This window comes from Mirounga leonina, unplaced genomic scaffold (genome assembly GCF_011800145.1).
Source record: "Mirounga leonina isolate KUSES-001 unplaced genomic scaffold, KU_Mleo_1.0 Mir_127, whole genome shotgun sequence".
Taxonomy (NCBI): domain Eukaryota; kingdom Metazoa; phylum Chordata; class Mammalia; order Carnivora; family Phocidae; genus Mirounga; species Mirounga leonina.
In genome coordinates this window covers 54,566,854-54,590,751 of record NW_023270316.1, presented here as the reverse complement: position 1 = coordinate 54,590,751, position 23,898 = coordinate 54,566,854, and the positions used below count along the sequence as shown (strand labels likewise).

Sequence of the window (23,898 nt, the reverse complement as noted above, 5' to 3'; positions counted from 1 at the left end):
CATGTTTTATCCACCACGTTTACTCAGAAGTAGTTTTAAGCAGCCTTGTTGTAGAAGAAACTAAATTCTCTGTAAGATTCTCATGGTTTCATGAAACTATCCAAACCAAGACTCAGAAAAAAGCTATCATTGCCTATCTAGTGCTTGAACTTTGTAGGCCGATGATTCTACAGAGGGCATCATTTATTTATACTTACACACGGGAAAAGATTGAGTTTTTATTGAGAAGTGAAAAGTGCCCCAAACTAATCTTTGAAGAAACTAGGGGAATACAAAGTGGAATATAAGAACTATTACTGTATTGCTATTAAGTGCACAGCAGTACTTCTTCAGTGCACTGTGTATCTGATTCTGATCTTAGTAAACATTCTCCACGCAGAGGAAAGAGGACAAGATACCAAAGCACAGGCGATCCCCTGCATCGTATATTGCTCACTGCGTGTTCCTGGGATGCTTCATGATAGCGTGACTTTGTTGGGACTCTTGACTGTCAGAGGAGCATGTCTCTTAACTGTTCTCTCCATCTGAAAAGCTCTTCCATGACTAATTCCTTCATTTCTTTCAGGTCTTTACACAAAACACACTTTCTCAGGGAGGCCTTCCTTGACAACTTTGTCTGAAATTTACCCCTCTCTGATACTGCATGTCCCTGCTCTCATCTTGTAGTTTGTCTCCCCATACCGTCACTACCTCCGTCCTGTGCACGTGCTTTAACCCCGCCTGAACATGGGTTCCATGAGGGCACGGATTTTGTTCACCGCTGAGTCCCCAGTGCTGGCACAGAGCAGGATTTCACTTTATATTTGTTGGATTTTCTCCACTTTTTCAACTATTTCCATATTCCAGCAATAACCAGTCTTTCACAACTCTGGGGATTACAAAAATATGGTGGTGTCTGTTATGTTAATACTGCAGAAATATTTTTTGCTTTTCCTAGTGGTGATAAGTATGGCCTTAATCAAGTCCCACAGCTCCTTTGTGCCTCAGTTTCCTCATCTATATAAATGAGGACAGTAATGGTACCTAGATGAGAGAGCTGTTGGGAGGATAAATGAGTTACATGTAATGGGCTTGGACTAGGGACTGACGAGTCCGAAGGGTGATTAAGTGTTTGCTGCTATTATCATTATGATTATTATTACTGTTCATTTTCCTTCATTCAGTAACACCATATTGAGTACTTACTATATACTAGGTTCTGATATAGGTGCTTGGGACACGCTGGTCAATAAAACAGTAAATCCCTCCCCTTCCCAACCTTCTAGTGCAAAGAGGCAGACATTAAACCTAGTAACTCAGTGGGAATGACACTTTGAAAACTTTCAGGCGAGGGAAGTGTTGCCCTCTGAGTGAGGCTGGGAGCACACAGGGGTTTTAGTGGCATTGGTCATGATCTTAGTTTGGTGGTGGGTTTGTGGGTGTTTATTCTACTGTTACGCTTCATAAGTGTTACATGTATTTTTTATGCTTTAAATACTTCATTAAAAAAATATCTTTTCTATTCCAAGCATACTGAAGTATTGAAACAGGTTAATTACTCACTTAACCTAGTTATCTTGATTAGGTAAGATATTTGATTTTTAAAAATCCGTTAATATTAACCTAATTGGTGCCCCCCTCCATTTATTAAAGGCAAAGTTGTTTTTAATTAACTCTGCTTTTGCTCACAGTGTCTATTTGAAATATTTAATTTTATGTAATTTATGCAGAATTATCCAGACTTGGGGTAAATGATGGGAATTTTGCTTTGTCACTGACACCATTTTTTTTTTAATTTTTTTTTTTTTAAGATTTTATTTATTTATTTGATAGAGAGAAAATGAGAGACAGAGAGCAGGAGAGGGAGGAGGGTCAGAGGGAGAAGCAGACTCCCTGCTGAGCAGGGAGCCTGATGTGGGACTCGATCCCGGGACTCCAGGATCATGACCTGAGCCGAAGGCAGTCGCTTAACCAACTGAGCCACCCAGGCGCTCTCACTGACACCATTTTAATGACTTTAACAAAACATCTTGTTTTATTCAAAATAATATCACTGAATTTTGAAAATATATGTAGTATTTAAATTGTGTAATAGAATGAAGGATTTTTAAATTTTCTACATTAGACTAAATTAGAGGAATCATACTGTGTTTTTACTTTGCCTTCAGATCAGTTACAAGACTGTTAAAGCCTATTAAGATTATTTCTTTTTATTAGAAACACAAGTAGTCTGAAAAATCAGTATATTTAAGATATAAATTACCCCAGTGTCTAACCATAATGACTACAAGTAACCTTTACAACTTTAAGGGACAGGTGTAAAAGTTTTTTACTAAATTAACCATGCATTTCTGGGGTGTCTAGGAACTGTCTACCTTTTGGTTCTGTGTGGTAGTGGAGTTGTGCTCTATATCAGCATCCACTGACTGGAATTTGTTTAAGCATGGTGTTACCTTGGGCCAGTTGTTTGGCCACTCTAAGCCTCAGTGTTTTTTATTTTTTCTTTACATGAAGAAAATAAGGGTACCTACTACCTCAGTTGTAAGACTTAAATAAGAAAATGCACATATAACCAGTTGATTGAGAAGTCTCAATTTTCCAGGGTATGAATATGTGGTGGTTTTATTTTTCTAATAATTATACCAGTTTTACCCTTTGCAAGCTCCTCCTTTTTGCTGTTTAATGGGGCTGCTTCACAGTATCTCACTTTAGTTCTATAACTAAAGTTAGTTTTCTGACTTACAGTTTAAGGAACTTTGGATTCTTAAGACTAGACTAGTTTTATTATTTAATGACTTTATATATCATATTTGCTTCAAAGCTGTCCACTTCTGCCAAGGCAGGCTAAGCTTGTCTCTAGCAATTTGGAATGGAGATGGAGGGGCCTGGTCTATTCCCATATCTATCTGCCCCTTCCCCCCCTTCCCTGAGCAAGCTCCCTTGGTGTGGGCCTGGGGAGAGGGAGAAGATGGATGTCCTTACCTCAGATCTTGCAGGGCTCTCCTTGGTCAGCCTATATGGCTATTGTGTTTGTGATCAGTGGGCGTGATATGGACCTGTGGTGGCCCCAACAGGCCCCACAGATAAGGTTTCTCCCCGTGTATCTCAACTAGTTCTTGCCAGTCCCTTCAGAGACATGACCTTGTCTTCTAGTTGCCCCTTCACTGCTGGCTTTATGCTGTATTCTTCTGGATCTCCCTCCATAACTATTTACTGAGGTGTCTCACTTACTGGGGAGAATAAACATGTAGTTTGATTTTATTTCTTCAAATAACTTACTAATTGTGTCTGCTGAATCTCTCTTTCACACTGGTAGCAGGCTTCCTTATCAACATGTCAACGTATTTCCATCCGTTCTCAGTAAATGTTGGTTATTTAAACAGTCACAGTTTTTTAAAAATTATTTTTTTAGAGAGAGAGAGGGAGGGGCAGAGGGAGAGGGGCAGAGAGAATCCAAGCAGGTTCCACACCCAGTGCAGAGCCCAAAATGGGCCTTGATCTCACAATCCTGAGATCGTGACCTGAGCTGAAATCAACAGTCAGCCGCTTAACCGACTGAGCCACCCAGGTGCCCCAGTAGTCACAGTTTTTTAAAACTCTGTTCTTCACATTTAGAAACTTGACTCTCATGTCAGAATCAGAGTGTTGTTTGGTTCTCACATGCTTCCCTTCTCTCCTCAATAAGTAGTGCCCCAGCTTTGGGGGATAGCGAGCTCAGAGAGGCAGAAGCCCCTGTGTCAGCTGTTGCCAGGTCTGGCTTCTCTGTGTTGGTTGCAGCTGCTTTTCTGTCTACCTGACTGACTGTTGGCTCTTCCTGTGAGGCAGCCATTCACATGCAGGCTCCCTCATGAGACATATTTGGTGGTTCACTGGAGAACTGACTTGATAGCTTCATTCCCAAACCCCTCCAGTCAAACCACCTTCACCCTCTTGCTTCCTGGTCTCTTTATCCAGTGTCCTCCTAGACAAGGGTCTTGCCACATGGCTCAAGCGTAGTTATTTTCTGTGGTGTCCACTAGGCCCACAGAAAACCCAGGTGTCTTTGCCGTGTCAAATGGTTGCACCAACGGTGTGCGGCCTCTCAGCCCCACCATCTCTTTCCTGTATCCATTCCTGAGGTAATCTCATCCACTCCCACAGCTCCTTACCCCCACCCCCCACACACAACTTCCAAATGTTTTTCTCAAGCCAGATCTCACTGAAATTCCAAAGCCATATTTTCCACTGCCTGGGGTGTCCCATCAGTGCCATTTTCCAGAACCAGTGTCCAACCGCAGTGTCACCCTGGTGAATGTCATCACCTTTCACCCATTCACGTAATCCAGAAGACTGGGACCCCTCCAGCCTCCCTTACCTCCCACACGCCAGTCCTGTCCATTCCATCTCCCAAATACCTTTTGCATTCATCCCCTCTTCTCTCTATCTGCACTCGTGGTTTTGGCCCTCACAATTTCCATTCTTTCATGGCAAGTCCCATCTCCTTTCGTCTTGTACACTGTGGTCCGGGGGGCCTTGCTGAAACCCTTTTGTGTGGACCCCCATGCCCTTGGACAGAAGACCAGCATCCATCTTGTGGCCCATAAGGCCCCAGCCTGTCTTCAGCTTGTTAACTTTCTGCTTCTCTCTGCATCTCCCACCACTAACCCCCAGCTTCCTACTCCCTCACCACACTCAGCAGCTGATAGGTGCCACACTCAGCCTGCTGCTTTATGACCCCGGTTTTACCTGGCCGTGCCCTTTTCATGGAGTGTTCTCATTTTCTTTGTACCTTGCGGTCTGACCGCACGACTCCTACTTGTGTTTCAAGGCCCAGAGGCAGAGTCTTCTGCTCTCTAAAATGTCTCTGGCTTCCTTCTGCTAACCACCATTCTTTTTTATAAACCCAAATGATACCAGTTATCACATGTCTTTTCCCTGCCACCAGCTACCCCTGGGGTCATTGAAAGCAGGGACTGAGACTTACTCATCTTAATAATTCTTTTAAAGATTTTTTTTTAAAGATTTAATTTATTTCTTTGAGAGAGAGAGAGAGAGAAACAGCATGAGAGGGGAGAGGGTCAGAGGGAGAAGCAGGCTCCCTGCCGAGCCGGGAGCTCGATGTGGGACTCGATCCCAGGACTCCGGGACCATGACCTGAGCCGAAGGCAGTCGCTTAACCAACTGAGCCACCCAGGTGCCCACTCATCTTAATAATTCTAGTGCCAAACAACATTTCTGGCCTCTCATGGGTGCTTAGAGCTGAATAAATATGAATAAATGAAGGAAGGAATACCTGAAGAGCTAATGTATAGAAAATTATTTTATTCTAGTTTGTATCTTAGCTCAGATATATCATAGTGGCCACGTCTTTTACAGTAGTTGGCAATAAGTTGAAGTACTTACACGTTTGTAAATCATTGTAAATTATATATTTTTATTGTTTTTTTATACAACCATTACAAAAAATTATAAATCATTACAAATTATGTATTTCCCACTCCACTGACCTTTGTAGTCCATTCAGTACTTATTATTTTTATTATATTGTCTTACTTAATTGTGAATAGAGGAAAATATGTTAATGTCAGAATCTTGATCTGGGTAAGAAATGGGAAGGAGATGCCAGGTGATGACCAGTAAGAGTAAAGATCTGTTTTCAGAGTGACGTGCTGTGAAGGCCACTTTCTCCTCTTGTCGCTGGCCACAGGCCTGTGGAACACAGCCTGCTTCATTCTCTCTGGTCCAGTTGGGCTCACCTTGGCCCTTACTGCTCTTGAGGACTCTCCACAGAACTACCAGGGCTTAGGAAAGCACAGTTTAAAAATCATTCTTAAGCATGTTCACAAAGTAATATGCCTGTTAGTAGGCCGGGTCAGTGCGTCTGATAACCCCCCTCATGGCCAGGACCTCTTCCAGGGACTGGGGAGCACCTTTGCAGATTGTGGTACTCACTGGCACTGGGTTGATCTGAGTGCCTGACAGCCTCTCCGGTATCATAATATAATACACACTGAGCTTGAGAGGGCTGGCTCTCACCAAGAGCCCAACATCTTTACTCAGGACAAGGCCTGGAAACCCAGTAGTCGGGGTTTGCCATCTCTATACTCTTCCATTTCTCATATTCCTTAGTTCATGTATAATATATAGTGTGTGTGTGTGTGTGTGTGTATATATATATACACACACAAATAAATATTGTATATATCATATATAAATTGAAAACATGTATATAAACATGAAAGTATATATCGATTTAGAATTCCTGGTCTGCATGTCTAGAAGACAATATATTGAATCAAAAGTTGATTCTGTGCCTCATCCTACAATTAAGTGGATAAACCCTGGACAAAACCGACAATGTCTTTGAGCTTTCATTTCTAAACCTACAGAAAAAGGAAATTAGAACTACAGGATCTCTAAGGTCCATTTCAGCTCTAGAATACTGAATAGATCAGTTAAAGAAACCCTCAGGCCCTTTGAAGTCACGGAGCTGGAGTTCAGAGAGACCATAATATGGAAATGTGTCCTTTGATCAGAGCAGAAGGTACTTACTAAACACGCATTGTGTCCCCAGCATACAGAGTTACTTTTCCAATTTGTTAATGCTTACTGAAGTCTGTAGTGCATTAGAAATTCAGTAGCTGTATAATACCCCTGAATTTATGTTCACCTTTGTAAATAAAACTGTTCAGTTGAGCTTTATCTGATTGTTTTAGGATCACGAAAGGACTGACTGTAATGGCCCCAAGTGTTTCTGTATGCATAGAATAATGGTTAATCCAGTTCCTACTGGCCCTTCTTTCTATACTGCTCTTCGTTGATATCTTCTGGAATTTAACATGAAAATGTGGCTTAAAGTAACTTGTTCTTTTTAAAAAGTAAAAGAAGAGCTCGAAGTATCTATTTTCCATAGCTGTGCAAAAGTAAAATAGAAATGGTATTCGTTTTTGATAGGAGACTTGCATGAGGTTCTTGAAATAGAAAATCGTAATCAGGACAACTTTTTACTTCTTCACATGTCTTATATAGCATATCATTTGGCTTCTAAATCTGAGATGCCCTTTTTGCTTGTGCCTCCTGATTTTCATAATCTACCACTATTAGGAAAAGTGATAATTTATGAAGAAATTTGGTTTTGAGGACCTTATTGTCACAGAGATAAAAAAGAAAAAAAGAATGCTGCCCATTTGAATCCTATTGCTTAAAGACATTGAGTCTTTTTAGGATATGAGCATTCTTTTGGAATTTGTAGTTATGTTAAATAAGGCAAAGAAATATTTTTATTATTTTTTTATTTTTATTTTTTGCAAAAGATTTTATTTATTTACTTGAGAGAGAGAGAGGGAGAGAGAGCACAAACAGGGGGCCAGGCAGAGGGAGAGGGAGAAGCTGGCTCCCTGCTAAACAAGGAGCCCAATGAGGGACTTGATCCCAGGACCCTGGGATTATGACCTGAGTCAAAGGCAGATGCTTAACTGACTGAGCCACCCAGGTACCCCAAAGATTTATTTATTTTAGAGAGAGAGAGAGAGAGAGCATGCACATTAGGAGGTGGGGAGGAGGGGCAGATGGAGAGGGAGAGAGAGAATCTTAAACAGACTCTCTGCTGAGCACAGAGCCTGACATGGAGCTCAATCTTATAAGCCTGAGATCATGACCTGAGCTGAAATCAAGAGTCAGTCACTTAACCTCTAAGGCACTCAGGTGCCCCATGATTTTTAAATTTTTTTTTTAAGAATTTTTTTTTTAAAGATTTTTTTAAGTAATCTCTACACCCAACATAGGACTCAAACTCAACCCCAAGAACAAGAGTCGCACACTCCAATGACTGAGCTAGTCAGGTGCCCCAATATATTATATAAACATATTTAAAATATATAAATAAATATAAAAGATTATATTTAAATTTTATTAGTATTTTGTTAGGGTTTTTGAAGTTCTCACACTTCAAAAGCAAGTATTTATTTTTTATTTTTAAGATTTATTTATTTGAGAGAGAGGGAGAGAGAGTGCAAGAGAGAGCACAAGTGGGAAGGGCAGAGGAAGAAGGAGGGAGAGAGAGAATCTCAAGCCGACTCCACCCCACCGAGTATGGAGCCCGAAGAAGGGCTCAATCAGATCATGACCTGAGCTGAAACCAAGAGTCAGACGTTCAACCGACACCCAGGTGCCCCAGTATTTCTTTCTTTTTTTTAAATTTAATTATGTTATGTTAATCACCATACATTATATCATTAGTTTCTGATGTAGTGTTCCATGATTCATTGTTTGCATATAACACCCAGTGCTCCACTCAGTACGTGCCCTCTTTAATACCCATCACCAGGCTAACCCATCTCCCCACCCCCCTCCCCTCTAGAACCCTCAGTTTGTTTCTCAGTATCCATAGTCTCTCATGGTTCGTCTCCCCCTCAGATTTCCCCCCTTCATTTTTCCCTTCCTGCTATCTTCTTCTTCTTCTTTTTTTTTTTTTTTTAACATATAATGTATTATTTGTTTCAGAGGTACAGGTCTGTGATTCAACAGTCTTACACCTTTCACAGCGCTCACCATAGCACATACCCTCCCCAATGTCTATCACCCAGCCACCCCAGCCCTCCCACCCCCCACCACTCCAACAACCCTCAGTTTGTTTCCTGAGATTAAGAATTCCTCATATCAGTGAGATCATATGATACATGTCTTTCTCTGATTGACTTATCGCGCTCAGCATAATACCCTCTAGTTCCATCCATGTCATTGCAAATGGCAAGATTTCATTCCTTTTGATGGCTGCATAATATTCCATGTATATATAACACATCTTCTTTATCCATTCATCTGTTGATGGACATCTTGGCTCTTTCCATAGTTTGGCTATTGTGTCCACAATGTCCCAGTATTTATTTTTTAAAAGTCTTTTAACACTATGGGATTGTGGAACTGTATGGCACATGTAACTCTGTGGGACTTAGGAATAGTATCGGTATATCTGAATTAGAACTCTTGTAGATTAATCACCAGCAAACTTATAGCTTTAAGAACAAGGTAAAATTATAGTTTAAAATTCAGACCCAATAATACATTTCATATGATTATAGAGAAATTAGTTATAAAATAGTCATTTTAGTTCTCTTCAATGAAAGTGTTCAAGTCCTTGGATTATATCTTTTTATAGCTTTTTCTTTTTTGTTTTTATTTTAAAATATTTTTAATCAAAATAATATATATATACAGGTATCTAAGTAGTCAAATCCATAGAAACAGGAAGTAGAATGGTGGTTACCAGGGCTGGAGGGAGAGGATAAAGAAGAATTGTTTAATGGGTATAGTTTTAGATGTGCAAGATGAAAAGTTCTGCTTCACAACAGCGTGAATATATTTAACACTGCTGAACTGCACAGTAGAAGTGGTTACATTGGTAAATTTTATGTTTTTTACTACAATAAAAAATATATGTACATGTATAAAGATCAAATAGAATATACAAAAAATATAAGCAGTTACTTTTTTTTTTTCCCATTCTTCGCAGTGTGCTACCTAGGAGGCAGCCACTTTTTTTTTCTTTCATTTTTGAGGATAATTTACATATAGTAAAGTTTCCCTTTTCAGCATATAGTTCTAGAAGTTTGCACAAACACAGTGTACTGCCACGACCATCAAGAAACAGTTCTGTTACCCGCAAAAGCCTCCCCTCTTTTACCCCAAAGCTTTGGCAATCTGTGATATGTTTTTCTGTCCCTATAGTTTTGCCTTTTCTAGAATGTTATATAAATAGAATCATATATATAGCAGCCTTTTGAATCTGGCTTCTTTGACTTACTGAAATATATTTGAGATTCATTTGTGAGGTATTTTCATTTCATTGTGAGTAGTTAATTTCATTTCATTGCTGAATAGTATTCCATTGTATAGATGTACCATGGTTTGTATAACCAGTTGAGTGACATTTGGGTTGCTTCCAATTTTGAGTGATTATGATAAAACCACTCAAAACATTCATTTGCAGATTTTTGCGAGAACATAAATTTTCCTTTCCCTTAATAACTTGGCTTGGGATTATTGGGTTTTATGGAAAGTATGTTTAACTTTATAAGTAACTGCTAAACTGTTTTGCATAGTTGTTATAACATTTTGCATTCCCACCATCAATATATGAGCATTTCAGTCACTCTGCATTCTTGTCAACAGTTGGCATTTTTAGGTTTAAAAAATTTTTTTAGGGTGCCTGGGTGGCTCAGTTGGTTAAGCGACTGCCTTCGGCTCAGGTCATGATCCTGGAGTCCCTGGATCGAGTCCCGCATCGGGCTCCCTGCTCGGCAGGGAGTCTTCTTCTCCCTCTGACCCTCCCCCCTCTCATGTGCTCTCTCTCATTCTCTCTCTCACAAATAAATAAATAAAATCTAAAAAAAAAAAAAAAAAAAATTTTTAATGTAGCCATTCTAATAGGCATGCAGTGGTATCTCATTATCGTTTTAATTTGTGTTTCTGTAATGATTAATGATGTTTAGCATTTTTTCCATGTGCCTGTTTACCATTCATATATCTTCTTTGATGAAGTGTCTTTTGTCTATTTTTTAATTGGGTTGTTTGTTTTCTTGCTATTGAGTTTTGAGAGTTATTTATATATTCTGGATATAGGTTCCTTTATCAGATATGTGACTTGCAATATTTAATTCCAGTCTGTAGTTTGTCTTTACATTCTTATAGCTATGCCTTTCAAAAAACAAATTCTTCATTTTGATAAAGTCCAGTTTATTGGTTGTTTTTTTTCTTTTTTCTTTCATCAAGTGTATTTTGGTGTTGTAGCTAAGAAATCTTTACTTGATTCAGGGTGCCAAAGATTTCTCATATGTTTTCTTGCAGGAGTTTTATGGTTTGGGATTTTACATTTTGGTCTATGGTCCTTTTTTTTTTTTTTCTTAAAGATTTTTTTTTTTTTATTAGAGAGAGCGAGCAGAGCAAGCAAGAGAGAACACAAATGGGGCAGAGGGGCAGAGGGAAAGGTCGAAGCGGACTCCTCACTGAGCAGAGAGCCCAACTAGGGGCTCGACCCCAGGACCCTGAGACCATGACCTGAGCCGAAGGCAGTCGCTGAACCGACTGAGCCACCCAGGCACCCCTAGGTCTATGGTCCATTTTAAGTTACTGCTTCATATGGTGGGAGGAATTGATCAGGTTGGGGGTTTTTGTTTGATTTTATTTTATATGTGGCTATCTAGTTGTTTTAGCGGTATTAGAAAAGATTGTCTTTCTGCATTGAATCAACTTTACATCTTTGTTGAGAATCAATTTGCTACATTTGTATGGGGTCTACTTCTGACCCCTCTCTTCTGTTCTATTGCTCTATACCTCTGTTTTTCACAAGTACTGTACTATCTTGATTAGAGTAGCTTTACAGAAAGTTTTGCGATAAGGTAGTACGAGTCCTTCAGCTTTGTTCTTCTAAAATTGTTTTGGTTATTCCAGTTCCTTTGCCTTTATATGTAAATTTTTAAAAAGATTTTATTTATTTATTTGTCAGAGAGAGAGAGCACAAGCAGTGGGAGCGACGGAGGGAGAAGCAGGCTCCCTGCTGAGCAAGGAGCCCGATGCGGGACTCGATCCCAGGACCCTGGGATCACCACCTGAGCCGAAGGCAGACGCTTAACCGACTCAGCCACCCAGGTGTCCCTACATGTAAATTTTAGAATCAGTTTGTCATTTTCTACAAAAGGTCTTCCTGGAATTTTGATTGGGACCACACTGATTCTATATACTAATTAAGGGGAGGAGGAACTGACATAATGATATTGAGTCTTTCAATCGATGAACATGGTATATCTCACCACTTTATTTGGTTCTCTTTTGTTCCTTTTATGTTTGATAGTTTTCAGCATAAAGATCTTGTATATATTATATTAGATTTATACCTATTTCATGTGTTTTTTATGTTATCATAAATGGAACTTTGTAAAATTTAAATTTTACTTGTTTGTGCCAACAGAGAGAAATACAATTGATTTTTCTATATTGAATTTCTATTCTATGACCCTTAAACATGCTTCTTGTTAGTTCTAGTAATTTATTTGTGGATTCTTTGGAATTTTGTACATAGACAATCATCTGTGAATACAGATATATTTTTTTCTTTCCAATCTGGATGCTACTTATGTATTGATTTATTTATTTTTGCCTTATTGCCTGGCTATTAGTTCAGTATCAGATTGAACAGAAGTGGTCAGATTGATTAAAATCTTAAAGGAAAGGCATTCATTCTTTTACCATTAAGTATGATGTAAGATGGATGTGTTTTATAGATGCCCTTTATCAGGCTGAGGAAAATCCCTTTAGTTCCTGTTTTGCTGAAAGTTTTTTCGTGAATGGATGTTGAATTTTGTTAGTTGCTTTTTCTGCATCTATTGAGATGATCCTATAATTTTTCTTTAGTCTGTTAATAGGGTGAATCACATTGATTTTCATATGTTTACCTTGCAATCCCAGGATAAATTCCATTTGGTCAGGATGTATTTATTATCCTTTGTATGTCTAGTTGGATTCAATTTGCTAAAATTTTGTTAAGAATTTTTTTTTTTTAAAGATTTATTTATTTGAGAGAGCGAGAATGAGAGAAAGTACATGAGAGGGGGAGGGTCAGAGGGAGAAGCAGACTCCCTGCCGAGCAGGGAGCCCGATGCGGGACTCGATCCCGGGACTCCAGGATCATGACCTGAGCCGAAGGCAGTCGCTTAACCAACTGAGCCACCCAGGCGCCCCGTTAAGAATTTTTATATCTGTATTTATTGGCCTGTAGTTTTGCTTTTATTTTTTCTTTTATGATGTCTTTGATTTTAGTATTAGGGAAATGCTGGTCTCATAGAATAAGCTGGGAAGTGTTTTCTCCTCTTCGGTTTTCTGAAAGAGTTTGTGTAGAATTGGTATTATTTCTTCCTTAAATGTTTAGTAGGATTCACCAGTGAATCTCTGTGCCTGAGGTTTGTATGTGTGTGTGTGTGTGTGTGTAGGAAGATTTTAAACTACAAATTAATTTTTAAAATAGACATAGTGCTATTTATGTTACCTGTTTTTCCTCAATTGAGTTTTGATAGTGTCTTTCTAGGAATTGGTCCATTTCATCTAAGTTGTTAAGTTTATTGAAATAAATTTGATATGCCATTTTTTAATTTTCATTCAGTTCAGAATATTTCCTAATTTTTCTTTTGATTACTTTTTTGACCCATGAGTTATTTAGATATGTGTTATTTTATTTCCAAATATTTGGAGATTTTCCAGATAATTTTCTGTAATTGATTTCTATTTTAATTCCATTGTGCTCAGAGAATTTACTTTGTGTGATGTGAATCCTTTTAAATTAATTAAAACTTGATTTATGCCTCAGAATATGCTCTATCTTGGAAAAAATGCCACGTGTGCTTGAAAAGAATGTGTATTCTCTTGTTATGGATGGAATGTTCTGCAAAAACAAATTAGGTCAAGTGGTTGGCATTGATATTCAAGTGTTCTGTATCTTTACTTATTTTCTGCTTATTTTTTCTCCAGTTATTGAGAGATTATTGAAAACTCCTTACAATTCTATCAATTTTTGCTTCATGTGTTTTAAAGCTCTGTTGTCACTGTGTAAACATTTAGGATTTCATCAAACGCTTGATGAATTGACCCTTTATTCATTATGAAATGATCTTTGCTCTGCAGTGCACTTTGTCTGAATAATACAGCCACTTCAGCATTCTTTTGATTATTGTTAACATATAATATCTTCTTTCATCCTCTTATTTTTACCTATTTGTGCCTTTATACTTAAAGTATGTTTCTTATAGGCAGCATATAGTTTTGTCTTGCTTTTTTAAAAAAATTCAGTCTGACAACCTTTACCTTTTAATTAAGGTGTTTAATTGGAACTATTTACATTTAATGTGATTAGTGCTATAGTTAAAGTCTACTATCATGGTATTTGTTTTTTATTCTGTTCTTTATCCCCCTTCTCCTTTTAGATTGTATATTTTGTTATGATTCCACTTTATCTTCTTTATTGGCTTATTAGCTATATCTTTGTAGTTAGTCATTGTTTTAGAGTTTGCAGTACACATCTTATAATAGTCTTATTTTCAAGTAAATAAGAACCTTACAGCAGTACGCTCATTCTCTCCTCCTGGTCTGTGTCCTATTTTTGTCCTACATTTTACTTCTACATATGTTTTTGCACCTCCCATACCTGGTTATTATTTCTGCCTTAAACAGTTAATCATCTTTTTCTAATTTTAATTTTTTTTATTCAAGTACAGTTGACATACAAAATTCTGTTTGTTTCAGGTGAGGAGCATAGTGATTTGATACTTTTGTGCATTATGAAATGATCTCAGTGATAAGTCTACCAACCATCTGTCACCACACAAAGTTACTATAGTATTATTGACTGTATTCCCTATGCTGCACCTTACATCCCCATGATTTATTTATTTTATAACTGGAAGTCTGTACCTCTTAATCCCTTTCATCTATTTTGACCCGCCCGCCCCAACCCCTCCCTTTCTGGTAACCAAGTTTGTTTCTCGTATCTATGAGTCTGTCTAATAAACAGTCACTTATTTATCTCTTGAAAGAGATCGTTAGGGGGCGCCTGGGTGGCTCAGTTGGTTAAGCATCTGCCTTCAGCTTGGGTCATGTTCCCAGGGTCCTGGGATTGAGTCCCATGTCATGCTCCCTGTTCTGTGGGGAGCTGGCTTCTCTCTCTGCCTCCCCCACCCCACCTCTCTCTCTGTCTCTAATAAATAAATAAATAAATAAAATCTTAAAAAAAAAGAGAGAGATAGGGAACATTTTTTTTTTTTTAAATATTTAACCACATAGTTACCATTTCTGATATTCTTCATTCTTTTGTGTGGATTTAGATTTCCATCATTTTCCTTCTGTCCGAAGAGCGAACTTTAAAATTTCTTCTAGTGCAGGTCTGCCTGTGATGAATCCTCCCAACTTCTGTATGTCTGTAAAAGAATGAATTTCACCTTTATTTTTGACAGGTATTTTCACTGGGCATAGAATTATAGGTTGACAGGTTTTTGAAATTTTTCTTTTAACAGTTTAAAGATATTGCCACACTGTCTTCCATCTAGCTGTTTCTAACCCACAAGTCGGCTACATTCTTATCTTTGTTGCTTTGTGTATAATCTAGTTCTTTTCTTGGGCTGCTTTTAAATTTTCTCATTGTCACTGGTTTTAAGCCATCTGATTATGACACACCCTTATTGCAGTTTTCTCCACAATTCTCTTGCTTGAGGCTTAGTTTCTTGGATCTGTGGATTTATTATTTTAATAAAACTTGGGGCAAATTGCCATTATTTCTTCAAATATTTTTCCTCTCTCCTTCTCTTTTCTCTTCTTTAGGGATTTCACTAAAGATATATTTGCTTGAAATTGCCCCGCAGTTCAATGATGCTCTTTTCTTGTTTTATTTTTTTCAGTTTTTTTTCCCCCTCCCTGTGTTTTATTTTGGATCCTTTTATTGCAAACATATCACTAATATTTCTTCTGCCTGTCTAATTTACTCTTAATCCCATGCATTGTATTTTTCTTCTCAAACATTATATTGTTCATCTTCAGAAATCTAATTTCTTTATACCTTCCATACCTCTACTATTTAATATGCTAATCTTCCCTCCACCTTCTTGAACATATAAAATATGGTTATAATAATTGTTTTAATGTCTACAAATTATATATCATCTTTGTCATATCTGGGTCATTTTGATTGATTTTCTTCCTTGTTATATTTCCCTGCGTTTGTATGCCTGGTACTTTTCATTGGATGCCAGACACTGTGAATTATTGGATGCTAACTCTATTTTATTTAATATCCTTGAGCTTTGTTTTGGGACAAAATTAAGTTACTTGGAAACAGTTTGATCTTCAAGGCTTCCTTTAAAACTGCTTTGCACAAGACCCAAACACCTTTTAGTCTAAAACTAATTTTTCCCCACGACTTTGGCAGTATCCTTCTGAATATCTGGTGCCCCATGTTTGTAAGTTGTTTTTTGTTTTGTTATGTTTTGTTTTTACTCTGGCTGATGGTAACACCAACTATTCCTCACCCTGCGATTTCCAAAAATTGTTTCTGCCTGCTTCTTTTGGGTGGCTCTTTCCCAGCATTGGTAGTTTCCTCACATGCTTGTGCTGATAAGTACTCACCTGCAGCCTGGGAGCAGAGGAACCCTCTGCACATCCCATTCTCTTACTTTAGGAAAATACTTCTACATCCCTAAAGATCACATCAAAAGATCATCCCTAAAGAAAAAAAAATGTATATATATGAATATATATAAGTATAAATTCCTTTTTTTCGGTCCCCCTGTCTATTCCTCAGAGGCAGCCAAAATTTTTTGTTTTCTCATATTTACCTACACATGTCTATGTAATATATTTATACTGTTATTTCTTGCTTTGTAAATTTTAGATATTTTATAATCAAACTGTCGTAGATTCAGATTTAGCACTTAAAAACCATTCTTATGACTCAGGTTTTCTCCGCACCACCTTTGCAATGCAGTTAACTTTTTAAAGTTAAAACAAATAAAAAATTTCAAAATTAATATAGTTATGTAAATTTTATTGCTAAGCATACTAGTTTTTTTCTTGCTTTTGTTTTCTGTAAAATTGCTTTGAACATATCCAGTTGCGCCATTAGATCTGTCACCTGTCTGTGGCGCCCCTCCCCCCTGCAAATGCTCAGACGTATTGGATCATCCCTCTGTTTACTCCCACCCACCAAAGCCGTCGCTCCCTGAGCGGCCCCCATCTTTCTGCACCCTTACAGGTCAGGTGCTACTTAGGCTTGCTTAGAGGCTGTCATCTTGAGATCTCCTTCCCCATCATCCTGTTGATTCCCTCCCTTCTCTCCAGCATCTCAGTCCCTGGTTCATGTTTCTTACACCTTCTCTCTCTCTTTTTCCTTTTGAAATAGACAGTATTCTTTATTTCTAAAAATTTCAACCCTTTTGCCTGATTCGTTCCTCCATTTTGGTGTCTGAAATGTCTGAAAATGTTTTTGTTCTACCTTTACACTTACATGATAATTTGGCTAAGTGAGAATGTTTTCTCTCAGAATTTTCTCCATTGTTCTGTGGCAGCCAGCAAAAACCATTCTGATTATTTGTTCCTGTGTTTATAACTTGTTTTTTCTGTTCGGAAGCTTTTAAGATTTTTCTCTGTCCCAAGTGATCTTTATTTTCATGCTGATGTGCTTTGGTGTAGGACTTTTTTCATTTTTTTAAAAAAGATTTTATTTATTTGTCAGAGGGAGAGCACTCATAAGCAGGGGCAGTGGCAGGCAGAGGGAGAAGTGGGCTCCCTCAGTGTTTTCCCTGTCCTATCAGCTAGTCTTTGTTGAGCTTTGAGTAGGCACCAGACTCATAGATGTTTTGTCTTACAAAGAGAAGTATTTTTGAGAGTAATTCTAGTGACTTTGTGCCTCAGATATTTCTGACCCATGGGTTTCCCCTCCATGGAGCTTTCCTCCAGTTAATTTGTTTTCAAATTGTCTTTCCAGTCTGCAGATAAAAATCTAGTTTGAAAGGAATTCTAGCACATTTATGTATACGAAAACAATAGATTTCTAATAATTTGGTGGGGGAGGTTTATATCCTCTGGCCCTGCAAATTCTCCAGAAATATATACACAAATGGGTCAAGGATGTACATACAAGATATTTCTTGCGATTTTATTTAAAATAGCAAAGTGCTGGAGATGACCATAATGTCCCTCTGCAGCGATATGGATTAAACAGACTGTGATGGCTTATATTGGCTTCTGTAGCTTAATCCAGTGGTGATCTGTTCAAACAAGTAAAATGGAAGCATAACCAGCTTGTTTCTTTCTGTTTGTGTTCAAGAACACTTCAACTGGGAATTTTAAATTCATTTCTTCATGTGACCTCAAGAGTTTTACTTTTTTAAGCTTTTTTTTTTTTTTATTACTTATTTGACAGAGAGACACAGCGAGAGAGGGAACACAAGCAGAGGGAGTGGGAGAGGGAGAAGCAGGCTTCCCGCGGAGCAGGGAGCCCGATGCAGGGCTCGATCCCAGGACCCTGGGATCATGACCTGAGCCGAAGGCAGACGCTTAACGACTGAGCCACCCAGGCATCCCAAGCTTTTTTTTTTTTTTTTTTTTTTTACAGTTTAAGATGATGCTTTCTTTAATAATTTGTCCTCTGTGTGGTTCAGCTAAAATAGGTAAATGGATTTAATTACACATATAGTTTGTGGTAACTTTAACTTTCAAAATATATAAACTACTGTGTAGTAAATAATAATTCTGTCTTGCACTTACAGACAGAGGGACCACATCCCTGGTTTCCGAATTACTGATTTTTAAGCTTCCACTTACTCTGTTTCTTTTTACTGAAAATGGGTGCCTTCCTCAAATAGATTTCTTTCATCTGAGATGGTATATATATCAAGTTTTGTAAATCACAAATATGCCAACAAACATTGTTATTCAAAAGCAAAGGCTTAAAATTTGGAGATTATTATGACCCTTACAATAAAAAAGAATGTTACTGCTTTATAGTTAGTCACACTTAGGTTTTCAACCCAAAAGAGAATTCATTGTCCTTGTCATCATCTACCACATTTGCCAGATTTGGTCCCTAATTCCTTTAGACCGTTTCTAGAACCAGATGCTCTCTGGCAGCACTGGGTCAACTTAAAAAAATGTCTGAAAGGTTGTGATGGCAATTAAAATGTCCTAAATTAAAGGATACTGAGGATTGAAGGATGCGAAATTGAGAGAGAATGCCCATTTGAGCGAGAAAAGATGTGTGTGTGTAAATAGATTACTTACATATATCATGTTCTGTGGTCAAATTTTATATTGAAATTATTTGTGATGGTACAGCTCGCCTATGGATTAGAGAAGTCTTCACTATTTGTAGTTTTTTTGTGGTTTTATAGGCTTGTGCCATTAGAGGGCAGTATTGTAGAGGTTAAATTTGCTTTCTTATCTATTGACTTGCAAACCATAGAATTTATAATAATCAAGCAAATTTAAGGCCTTAGATTTTTAGTATATTAAATTGTAGCCTCAATTGGTGCATCCTTGCAAATATTTTAAATTAATAGAGGAAATAAGCAATGGGTTAGTCATTTTTACACCCAGATCTCTTGATTTTGGTTTGGGGAAGGGAATTACTTGGTCAGCATGGCCATCAGGATGAAATACATACTTTATAATACTTCAGTCCTTCTGATGTTAGAAAACTCATAGGGTTGAGACTTACAGGAATTGCCACTTCCAAAAACTTGCTTTAGGGACTTACTGAAAATAGATCGATGTAGGATTCAACCTGTGGATTGAGTTTTTTAGCTATAAATGGAAGGAGGGAGATGTGATTTTAAGGCTTATGGCTCTAGGGACGTTTTGGGAAGATCTACCTGATTTCGTCATCTTATGGGTTCCTTTTTGCTTCAATAGATATATGCCTAGCAAAGAATATGTAATGTTTTTTGTTCTGTTTCTCCGAGTATTTAATAGATCCGTGAAAAAGTAGTATTTCTCAGAAAGCAAATGTGATTTTTTCCCTCCAAAATTCACTACCTCTTTAAAAGGTGTTATTACAGTACGGTTATTATCCTTATAAATAAACCTGCCTATAAAATCCTCCCATTACTGTTGCCTGTAAGAGCTAGATAATTGAAATGGAGACGCTCGAGCTCCTCCAAGTCTTAGCGGTGGGACTGGGCATGCCCAGTAGCTCAGACGGTTCTGGTTGCAAATAGGAAGCTTTAGCCGTTCGGAAGCCTCAGGGACAGGCGGCTTCTGGGACGGGGTCTGACTCCCCTTAAACGTAAGCACGTGCGGGGCCCCAGTTGTATTTTCAGGGACTGTTGACGTTTTCCGCCGAAGTAGTGGTCCGGCTTTCCGAGGCTGTAGAGGCCTCGGTAGCCCCGCAGCTCTGCGGGTCCACTGCGGCCTGGGTCAGCCCACCCGAAGAGCCGGATCCGATCGGGTGGCTGGGGGCTGGGGGGCTGAGGGGGGTTGGGAGGAGGGAAGGCGGGGAAGCTCGAGGAGGGCGGGGAAGGGAAAAGGGGAGGTGCCAATGGGGTGCTGGCCAATCGGCGCGGCTCTCTCCTCCATATATTCTGCGGCGAGTCCGAGTCCTGGTCCATAGCCTTAGTGGAGTCTGGCTGTCGTTGTGGGAGGCTTCTCTGCACAGCGGTGGGATCAGCATCTTCCCCGATCGCCAAGCCCCAGAAGCCGGGTTTCTTTAAATTAAGGCTGCTGTTTTCCGTTTTTCCCTGGGCTGCAGAAAACTAGAAGATTTTTTATCTAGCTCAGACGAGGCTGCTGGTATTCCCTTTTTTCTTCCGCGAGGGTGTTTTTGGCTGCAATTGCATGAAATCCCAATGGTGTAGACCAGTGGCGATGGATCTAGGAGTTTACCAACTGAGACATTTTTCAATTTCTTTCTTGTCATCCTTGCTGGGGACTGAAAACGCCTCTGTGAGACTTGACAATAGGTAAATGTCGGCTGGGATAGTTTCTGTAAATTTACTCGTGAGATACTTCTAATAATGCAGGTGAAAGCTAGCCAGGCGAATTCCTTTGTCCATTGCCGAGAGACTATGGTGACATGGATGTTGCTTTTTGAAATGTTTAGAATAGCCTTCTTTTCGCAGTTCTGGCCAGAGAGCAGGCTGGTACCACATTATGTAATTTAGCCTTTTGTGGCTCACTAAAATAGGTATATGTCTGGATATTCGTTAGTAAGAGAGTGGCTGGTGTTTTCTGGAGGGTGATATATTACATAGCGTTGTAGAATGTTCAAAAAATGATGCTAGTAACATCACAGAACTGGGAAGTCCTTTTTGTCTTGGATGTTATAAAAATACCATTTATCGATTTCCCCCCCCCCTCTTTTCCAGCTCTTCTGGTGCAAGTGTGGTAGCTATTGACAACAAAATCGAGCAAGCTATGGTATGTACTGATTAAAAATCATTTGTACTAAATGTGGGCACAGTACAGGAAGCGAGATTGGGATGGAACCAGTGCATCCATAGTTAGGATGATTGCTCTTCATACATTTAGAAATGCCAGCACTGTCTCCATTCGGCCAGCATGAAGCCACATACCAAGGCTGCTGCGGACCGAGAACGGGGCCCTGAGGGTATTAAATGTTCTCTCTTCCCGACGGGTTTCACACAACGTCGGGATTTTTGCAGAGGTGTCCCTTTTTGCTCGGGAACTGCTAGGGAAGCTCTGCCCTGCGCGTCCTTCGGTCGTGGGCACATCTCTAGCGATGTGGCTTTACTAGGAATGTTAAGGTTCACTGGGGAAGGAGGGGGTACAGAGTGGGGATCTCAAGGGCTTTCTAGACCTGGTACAAACGGATCCCCAGTGAGGTAGGCTACTGCACAATGAAGAAGAATCGGGGAAAAGTTTTGTCTTTCTCAGCCTGTGCCTGGTTTTCTCCTATTTTTTATTTCCGCCTTGGCTGTTCTTTGTTATTGGAGCAGCGCCTGTGGCTCTTCTCACGGGATTCTCTGCCCACTGTTGCTAGGCAAACTCCGAACCTTTAATTCGGAGCTATAAATAACTCGAGCTCCCATTGGCTGCGACGTCTGCCCAGGTTTCTGTGATGTCAGCTTAATCACGAAAGGGGGGGTGGGGTGGGGGTGGGGGTGGAGGGAGGAAAATGCGGCAACATGCTCTGTAGGAACTGGCTGCAGCCGGTGCTGAGGGAGGCGGTCCGGGGGGCGGAGGGAGGGACTTGGGGGCGGGGAGGCGGCTACCGCTGCTGCGGGCCTGGGCGTCCCGGCCGCCAGGCTCCTGCCCCGCCTGCTGGAGTGTGTGCGGCCCTGGCTAACGGCCGCCGGAAAATGCATAGGCTTTTAAAAAAAGCCCGATCCCCTTATACATTAAACTTAAGTATTTTGTACGGTTGTGGTTGTGTTCAGTAGATGGCTCCAAGGGCGGGTTAAATAAGCTAAAGGCAGGGTATGTTAACAGGGAGAATCTTACAAAATAATACTTTAGAAATTCAGAATCTGGGAAATAATAAGTTAAACCTCTTTTTCCGTCTGCCTTTCAGGATCTGGTGAAAAGCCATTTGATGTATGCGGTTAGAGAGGAAGTGGAGGTCCTCAAAGAGCAAATCAAAGAACTAATAGAGAAAAATTCCCAGCTGGAGCAGGAAAACAATCTGCTGAAGACACTGGCCAGTCCCGAGCAGCTTGCCCAGTTTCAGGCCCAGCTGCAGACTGGCTCCCCCCCTGCCACCACACAGCCACAGGGGACCACACAGCCCCCGGCCCAGCCAGCGTCGCAGGGCGCAGGACCGACGGCGTAGCTGCCTAGGCCCCCGCAGAACTGGCTGCTGCTGTCTGAACTGAACAGACCAGAGCTGTACCAGGGGCCTCCGCCTCCACAGTCGCCCATTTCACTGCTCGCTGCAAAAGAGAAGTGAGACTGACATACGCCATTGTCTCTTTTTTCCAGTATTAAACACTCATATGCTTTTGGCTTGAAGACATTTCTTAGTTGGGTGAATTAAAGGTTAATCAGAGAATTAGCATGGTTATACTGGGACCCCGTGCAGCTTGGCAGATATGTGCAAAGTGGTTTCATTCATGCCGAGGAGCTGTGTGCCTTTCCATCCTTTCCCTGCTCCCCATCCCCGCTCCCAAGAGTTCTCTCCTGCTTGCACGTAGTGTACTCCACGGGGTTTGAAGCAGTGGGGCTCCACTGGACTTTCCTCTCTCCTCTTCTCCCCCAGGAGGACCTTAAAAGGGAGGTCAAAGTAAAGACTGATGCGTAGTCTCACCTAAGATGAGGGGAAATGTAGTTCATCGTACCAACTGACGACTGTCACCAAAAATCCATAAAACAATAGTACTGTGCCTCTTTCTGGAAACAGTGGATGACACAAAACTCTTGACTATAACGGTGACAGGTAGCTGGGACCTAGGCTCTCTTACATGAAGGTTGTTTTGCTTATTGTATATTTGTGTATGTAGTGTAACTATTTTGTACAATAGAGGACTGTAACTACTATTTAGGTTGTACAGATTGAAATTTAGATGTTTCATTGGCTGTCTGAAGAGGTGTGGATTGTCTTTTATATAGAGATCTACCTAAAAAAATGCTACACGAAGAAAACCACACCTAAAGAAATTTTAAGAATTTGGCACCGTCAGTCACTTTGTGTAATCTGAAATCTTCTAGTTGCTGAATATCTTGAAGTAAATTCCTGTTCACTGAAGTCTTTTGATTGAGCTGGTTGAATACTTTGAAAAATGATCCGTTCTAGCTAATGAAATGAATTTCGCAGTAGGGGTTTCTGCATATTACCTGTATAGTAGTTCTATGCATACGTTTCTGTGCATGTTCTCTACACAGTTGTAAGGTGTCACTGTATTTAACTCTTGCACTTGTCAACTTTCAATAAAGCATATAAAATGTTGATAAACAAGTGTTTTCATGTTAGAGTATTAACATTACTACAGTCACTTCGCAACTATTTCCAGGTAAAGTTAAAACAGTTTGACTAGCAAAATCTTGAAGGGGAGTGAAGTGTGGACAAAGAAGAGGTGCTAGTGGTTTGAACTACGGATAGACATTGCATTATTTCAAGCCAGTAAGGGAAGGAGAGATTAGTGAAGAAGAGAGCTTGTTTCTTCAGCCCAGTATCACCTGGACAAGTGGCTTCACCTCTCAGGGCCGATGTGGGGCATTGAAAGAGAAATCTCTCAGTTCTGTGGCTTTGAAGTTCTAGGTGTCTATGGAAGCCTTAATTTTCAAATGTTTACCAGCTGGGAGGGTAATGAGCCTTAACTCTGTGTATAATCCCAATTAGCAGCTCTAGAATCGAAAGATGGAAGTTAGACTGATTTCCACTTTAGAAACTGTCACCCTGGATTGGGATGTCTTTCCTAGCATGGATTGAGTTTCCAGCTTCTGGAAATGTCTAAG

The 23,898-nt window shown here is 39.7% G+C and overlaps 1 protein-coding gene across 5 annotated transcripts in view; it reads left to right on the top strand.

The window, feature by feature from the left end:
• Positions 1 to 23,395, top strand: part of TSC22D1 (TSC22 domain family member 1) — a 133,471-nt gene extending 110,076 nt beyond the window's left edge. For 2 of the 5 annotated variants that reach the window (XM_035003333.1, XM_035003332.1), the window contains 2 exons: positions 20,853 to 20,904; positions 22,019 to 23,395. In XM_035003333.1, the coding sequence (XP_034859224.1) occupies positions 20,853 to 20,904; positions 22,019 to 22,276 (310 nt within the window). In that variant the 3' untranslated portion in view covers positions 22,277 to 23,395. Of the gene's footprint in view, positions 1 to 18,453; positions 19,775 to 20,064; positions 20,448 to 20,852; positions 20,906 to 22,018 lie in introns of those variants that run through there. The other 3 variants (XM_035003336.1, XM_035003335.1, XR_004678914.1) reach the window with 3 other exon arrangements.
• Positions 23,396 to 23,898: the final 503 nt, after the last annotated feature.